The 7,891-nt window shown below is 33.6% G+C and overlaps 1 protein-coding gene across 1 annotated transcript; it reads left to right on the top strand.

Annotated features, from left to right (window-relative positions):
- Positions 1-737: 737 nt before the first annotated feature.
- On the top strand, positions 738-1,448 carry LOC127118868 (gibberellin-regulated protein 12). The gene is made up of 3 exons (XM_051049105.1): positions 738-873; positions 1,031-1,061; positions 1,160-1,448. Exons 1-3 carry the CDS (start codon positions 808-810, stop codon positions 1,339-1,341), a joined length of 279 nt encoding a protein of 92 aa, XP_050905062.1. The 5' UTR covers positions 738-807; the 3' UTR covers positions 1,342-1,448.
- Positions 1,449-7,891: the final 6,443 nt, after the last annotated feature.

The raw sequence follows: 7,891 nt of genomic DNA, 5'->3' as shown, positions 1-7,891 counted from the left end.
GTCTTAAATGTTGTAGCGGGTCTTCTAATATCCTTGCTGTAACGCCATTCTTATCATAAATATCTTAACTTTTTAGACTTTCTTTCTATTATAAATTCCTTCTCAATGAGCCACTTTTAGAATGAGACCGGATAGAAAAAATAAATAAACTATAAAAGAGGACTCATTGCTGACTTTGTATAGTTATAAAAATTAATACTCTCAGAATTTGAAAGATGATGGTTTCATTTGACTAAAATAAAGCATAAATAAAGGAGATAATAAAAGCATTTAACAAAGAATATATTAGTGACAGATTCATTTTTTTTTATAATTATTAAGTATAATCATTTTTTTTTAAATTTTTTTTTATTATTTTGAAACTTTCACACATATGTTAAGAAATATAAATATTTTTATATAAAAATTATGATTTTGAATTATTTTATATATTTATTATTAATTAATAATATGAAAAAGATAAATTAAAAAATTATAAAAATGGAAATAATAAAGACATATAATTGAAATTTGAGAAAGTAGATACCATTAGGAAAAAAAATAATGAATGATGTATTCAAAAGTCAAAAATTTATTATTTTTTAAATAATTTTATTTACCAACAGCCAAATTATTTTTAATAAAGAAAATATATCAATTTATATATTATATCTTTGAATTTTTTTGGTTTTATTTAAATAGTGCATTTAATACATTAAAAGTAAAAAATTCCTATTCAATGTATTTTTTTATCATCTGCATCTATATAAATCTATCCCAACCAGAGGCTATGTACAAGAACAAGAGTGATAGGCAAAACAAACTACAATGGCTAAACTTATTTTCTCATTTCTTCTCATGATTATTTTTACTTCAGTGATCCAAGATGTCTATGTAAGTGATTATATCTCTCCTTTTATTGTGGATCTTTGAGTTTATTGACATGTATAACAATGACATCAAATTAACTCAAAAAATGCATATGTATCATTTGTTATCCCTTTAAATTATTCAATACTAATACATGTTTATTTTTCTTGATTTTTCATAGGCCGGTGGAGAAGGATCACTTCGTTCAGACCGTACTAATTCTAACTAATACTTGTTTTATTATTCTTTTAAAAATTCTACTTTGATTTACTAATGTTATTCATATTCAAACATTATTATTTTTTTTCAGAATGTGCGGGTGCATGTGATGTTCGTTGTTCAGCAACTATGTACAAGAAGGCGTGTTTAACCTATTGCAACATTTGTTGTGCAAAATGTTTGTGTGTTCCATCAGGAACATATGGTCACAAGGAAGAATGTCCATGCTACAATGACTGGAAAACTAAGAGAGGAACACCCAAGTGTCCCTAGATTTTCTATTGCTCATGCATAAATCTATGTCAAAGTATTTTTTGTGTTTCTTGATTATTAATAAATAAAAATATTAATATGTTGAAATAAAATTTTCATATTATATACTTTATGTTGGCCGTGAATAATTTGTAATTATAAAGTTGTTACATTACACCTAATTATTCTAAATCAATATGACTTTCAATTAAAAGCCTTTTTTCAAACCTGTTAACATCACCCGCTAATATAACTTGAATAAATCAAAGAAATTAAAAAACATGGTATGGTAACTTTTACATCCTTCGGAAATATCAATGTCATGAAACACTTTAATTTTGTTTGCAATGTAATCGGGGACTATATGATTGAACAAACATGCATGCTTTGGAAATGGATCATAATAATGATAGACCCAATACAAATTTTATACTTGATCGAAGAACCCTACCTTCATTTATCTCAATAGTGGTATTAAGGGTCTATGACTTTCTTAGGGCTGAGTGTCCTTTTTTTAGTGGAGATTTCTGTTCTGATTACTTGTGTTCCTTGCTACTCAGATCTAGCTGCAATATTCTTGGAGAGTAGTGTCCTCTTTTGTTTTTCTTTGTTGGTTGTGATTAATGTTGTTGTTCTTTAGGTTTTTTTCATTTTGGAACCTCAAGTTCCAATCAAATCTCAGATTTACCAATCACATTTATTGTCTTGATCTAATCTTCACCTATAAATAGTCTTACTTTCTGCACTAATTTGATCATCCACATTTTATAAAAATCACATATCCTAAAATTGTTGTTCTTTCCTGATCTAAGCATCATAAATCTTCTTCCCTATAGGTTGGTGTTTCATTCATGTTTATATGGTTACAATAAAATTTGGTTGTTGTTGTGTCTTGTTGTCTTAGTTTATTCATATAATGCTTATGATAATAACTTATTTAAAAATACATAATCACGTTCTAAACAAATCTAAACTAAAATCATATAACAACGTTTTAATATCATGAAGAACTTTGTAAAAATTATTTTTATTTTTTCTTTCAATTTTTTTAACAATTTTTTAATATCATGAAGCAAATCATTTAAAAATCAATTTTTCTTTTAAATCATTTTTTTAAACAAAAAAAAAACTTTTTTAACTAATATCATGAAACAAAAAATCAAATTAATTTTTTTAACTAATATCACAAATAACCTTTCTTTAACAAATGCCATGAATTAAAATAATTTTTTTAACATGAATCAAAGTTTTTTTTAACAAAACCATAATATATTCAAATCTAATAAAACTAATACCTTGGTTAAATTTCAAACTCAAACATCATAATTTCTTTAAGTTAAACCCAAACCATATTTCAAATCATCTAAAACACAATTTCAGATTTTTTTTTTTAAAATATACAATTTTTAAAAAAAAAATCCAAAAATACCCCCATTTTCAAAAAAATTATAAAAATGGCCATTTTTTGCCCTAAATTGGCCTTAGGCGCCACCCTAGTTGGCGCCTACCCTTAAATTTAGGGCAAGTCGCCACTAGGAGTGGCGTCTACCCTTATTTTTATTTTTTATTTTTTATTTTATTTTTATTTTTTTTATTTTATTTTTTATTTTTTTAAATTTTTTTTTAAATTTTTTTTAAAGTTATTTTAAATTTATTAATTTATATTAATACATATATATAAATATTATTATTTACAAGATATATATATATATATATATATATATATATATATATATATATATATATATATATATATATATATATATATATATATATATATATATATATGAATTTATATATATATTAATTTAATTTATGAGTAATTAATATTATTTATAAATTTTTTGGAGAATTAGGGTTAATCATGTTAAGGTTAAGTAATCAATTATAATTAGGGTTTATTGATCGGTTATAATTAGAGTTTGGTAATTATGACCTAATTCAAACCCTAATTCCCCATAAGAGTAATTAATCAAGTGCGACACTAATTAGGGTTAAGTAGATTGGTGTACAACCTAGATCTTTTCCTATAAATAAAGTGCTATTTCCTTGCATTTTCTGCACCACTATTTCCTATCACTTTCTCTATCAAGTTGAGTTCATGGCATCCCCAAGACCGTCGTCATGGCAGCGAACATCATTAAGGCGGCCGAATCCTGAACCAGTAATCTTAAAAAGGGATGGGCATGTTATTTTCTCGCATGTGAAACCCCCAATGGAGATGAAATTTTGGAACATCCGTTCGTTGGACCAACTAAAAAGGTCCTTGATGTCTTGGTTAGAGGAAGATTACGAACCTGGTGAAGTCATCAGAAGGATTCAGAGGCTTAGAAGAAGTAAATCATTTGAAACTGGAGAAACGGTATGTTCGTGGGTTGAAGTTGAAAGCGACATTGATTGCATCCAAATGATGCATGGATCAGACGACATAGTGTTAACTGTTGTAATTTCTTAGATTTTAATGGTTGTTTGTGTTGTTGTTGTTGTATTTGTTATTGTTATAGTACTTGTTCTTGTTTTAGTACTTGTTTTTGTTCCAGTATTTGTTTTTGTTTTAGTAATTGGTGTTGTAATGTTAGATGTTTGTGTTTATTGTTCCAGTGTCATCTTCTATTTGGAATAAAAAGTAAACTTTAATGATATATAGCATTGGTACACAGATTTATGAATATGAAAACTAAGTTGTGGAACTAGATCCACGATATGGACATTTGTTCTTATTATGCCCTAGTTGTCTACATATGCTACACTTCCTCTGCATTTTCTCTGCGACGTCCATTTCAGTTCTAATGCGCCTACTATTTGGGCGACCACTTTTATTCCGCCGCATCGATTCGTTGTGCCAAACAATTTCCCCGTCATACTCTGGCCAATATGCCTCAAATACTACCACCGGAAAGGGATTGTCGTATACATTTAGCAATGTTGCAACTTTGTAGATGGGAGACACTAGCGACAATGTATCGAAGTGGCTGTGTGAACACGCTGCAATGACATGGGAACAAGGCATACGATAGGCCTGAAATTGACCACAGTCGCACCAACAGTCTGGTATTAGGACCCTATTCTCTTGTCTGGGAAGCCCCTGGTTGTGGTCAATTGTTTCCTTGACACTAAAAGTGTGGCCATGGCGGTCGAATTCCGTAACCCGATGGCTGCTGGCTTTGGCAGATTCCTGCCTCATAAACTTCATGCAGGCATCACTATATACTTGACTCGTTTGTAACACTTCATGCCAGCGCTTCCCTCTTGTTACGAACAACGTTGCCATCCGAAAATAGGTTGCACTCACCAAAGCGGTTACTGGGAGGTTATGTATGCCCTTAAAGACGTCGTTCATTGATTCCACAAGATTTGTTGTCATGTGGCCCCACCTCACCCCCATCGTCGTATGACCTAGTCCACTTTGCTCTGTCGATATTATCGATCCACCTCCCTGTATCAGAATTTTCCAACACTATTTCCCGGCGGTAGTATTGGAATCCAGGTTGGTTTAATGCATACCCCGCGTTTATCAAATTTTGCTTCAAGAAATTATCTTTGAACTCCCACACAAAATTTTGAGCAATATGCCTGATGCAGTAGACATGCGTAGACGGGGGGTCATGCCAACCATTTGCTGGATTATTGTATGCACTGTCTATAGAAGCGTGCTTGTCAGAAATCACACAGATGCCAGCTTATGGAGTCACATGCGTTCGGAGATTCTTAAAGAAGAAACTCCAAGCAGCAGCCGTTTCTCCTTCAACCAATGCAAAGGCTATTGGGAAAATATTAGAATTTCCATCTTGTGCGACCGCCATCAGTAACGATCCTTTGTATTTCCCATACAGCCAAGTTCCATCGACTTGAATAAGTGGCTTGCAGAATGTGAAACCGATTATGCAGGGACGGAATGCCCAGAAAAGTCTATGGAATATTCCATTACCTTCTAGACGAGTTCCGTCAGGGGATTGTGCCGGCAAGGTCTCTATTATAGAAACCGTCCCAGGTGAATACAAATGTAGTGCAGCCAGGTAGCGCGGAAGTTGTTTGTATGATTCCTCCCAATTACCGTATACCAGTTCAATTGCCATGGTTTTCGCTAACCAAGCCTTTCTGTACGACGGTGTATATTTGAAAACAGCCACACAATGGAAGATAATAGTTTTGACCTTGAGTGACAGGTCAGCCTCAACAAGAGGTATTATGGAATGGCAGATCATATCATGGCTAAGTTTGCGATGATCCTGTGCCATGTTTGTGTTGACGCAAGTGTGAGCTTGAGAAATGGACCCTATCACCCACGCATTATGTTTCTTCTTGTACGATGCCATCAACCTATACCCACACTCCGGATTTTTGCATAAAATAACGTATCTTTCCGGATTTGATTTGTGAACATCGTAGTCAACACAGTTTTTCAAGTGCCAGTTTTTTATTGCTAACAGACACTCTTCCTTGGTCCGAAATTGGTCACCCTTCTTTAATTCCTCATCAGACCTCATATAAGGGTTGTAGAACATATCTGATGAGGGCTCATCCTCGCCCAAGTTAAGGGTTGTGAAGTGCGCAGGCGTTGAGTAGCGTTGCGCTATAGGTATTTGAACTTGGTCTTCGTCTTCGGAATCACGGTTCACCAAGTCATCAACCACGTCTTCTGCATCATCAACCACACCGTCTTCAACGTGGTGTTCAACATCTTGTTCGTCATCATCCACAGGATCAATAACCTGTGACTGGATATTTTGAGTTGGTTGAAATTGTTCCAACATAATGTACAACACTATATATTTGTAACCAGAATACTCATGGTTACGAAACATGTATTGTGCCTCCATGTCATTTTGAATCAATGACTTATAAAACCTGACTGAGTTATTTTCAGAAAAAAAAGGTTGTTGATAAAAAATTTGGGACACGGGTTGTCTAAGTTTGGACTCAATCTTTTTTTTCAGATAAGAGAAGTTAGCTCCTCTATTTAGACAAAAACGAGTGCAATCGGTGTTTCTAAATAGGAAGCCAAACATATCACATTCATAAGTCTCACCATTGACGTGAGCTTTGATTTTGTATTGTGATGAAGATGCCATGATATGTGAAGGTTTTGTGAAGATATTGTGAAGATATATGTGAAATATATTTTGAAGATATTTGTGAAGATATTGTGAATACCTTTGTGAAAATGTTTGTGAATATTTATACTACCACCAAGTCTGCAAGATTCCCACACATCTTTGCATGCATGTCTTCAACCAAGCTTTCCCCAAGAGTAACACATGCAAAACTTGGACACGTGTAACGCATGCAAAAATTAGGGTAGGAGCAACGCATGCAAAGTTGGCTGAGAATCTTGCAGGCTAGGTGGAGCTGCATGCATGTCTTCACATAAGACACGTCTACTGCATGCATCAGTAGGTCAGGATAAGACATGAACTCGCCACTCTAGGTGGCGAATACATTAAGGTCTTGTCTTGTCTGAGAATCTTGCAGGCTAGGTGGAGCTGCATGCATGTAATAATTTTGACACGCCTACTGCATGCATCAGTAGGTCAACAATAGTTGTAATACTCATATAAATGAATAATGCATGTAAAAAATTTGCTTTAAAATTGTAACTAGATTTCCCAATAATTATGACAGCAATGCTTAAATGGATACTTAAATATTTAGTTAAATCAATTCAATTGATAACTGGAGAAAAATTATACGAAGGTTGGGAGTCCAAATCTAAATACTTAATGAATTATACTACCACCAAGTCTGCAAGATTCCCACGCATGTGCAAATTGAAAGTGAATAACTCCATAGCGAAAAGTTAAACTTCTTGAACTTCCAATACTGAATATCACGCTTCAAACAAATTGGAAGCCATAACAAGTGAATGAAATAAAACATCTACTTAACAACTTGTGAGCCAGAGGAGCAGGATACAATGTTATTCAACTAGCCTAGCTTACACCTAGTCTGCAAGATTCCCACGCATGCCTTACACGTGTCACATCTTTGCATCATCAGGTTCCACCAAGCCTTCCTCTAGACAAGACAAGTGCAACCTAATCTGTACCAATGCATGCCAACCTATCCACCTAGCCTGCACCTAGTCTGCAAGATTCCCACGCATGCCTTACACGTGTCACATCTTTGCATCATCAGGTTCCACCAAGCCTTCCCCAAGACAAGTCAAGTGCAACCTAATCTGTACCCATGCATGCCAACCTATCCATCTAGTCTGCAAGATTCCCACGCATGCCTTACACGTGTCACATTTTTGCATATTCATACTATTTGAAAACGGGTATAAATAGAAGGTCATTCTTGCAAGTTTTCATCAACCACTAACACTTTTATTCAGAGAACTTCGGCAAAACTTCTCAACCACCAAGCTTCGTTCTACATTGCAATCATGTCTCTTCTTACCATGGGCCAAGAACACAGAGGCACTAGGGCAAACATTGCCTCATTCGTAAGTTTTTCTTGAACATTGCCTCTTTTGTATGTTTACAATTTATTTTTTAAAAGTCCAATCTAATGATTGTTTATATTGTTTGTTTTTAAAGGATCCCAAGAAATTTCGTCAACGTTCACACCC

This window comes from Lathyrus oleraceus, chromosome 2 (genome assembly GCF_024323335.1).
Source record: "Lathyrus oleraceus cultivar Zhongwan6 chromosome 2, CAAS_Psat_ZW6_1.0, whole genome shotgun sequence".
Classification (NCBI taxonomy): Eukaryota; Viridiplantae; Streptophyta; class Magnoliopsida; order Fabales; family Fabaceae; genus Lathyrus; species Lathyrus oleraceus.
This window is presented reverse-complemented; position numbering and strand designations above follow the sequence as displayed.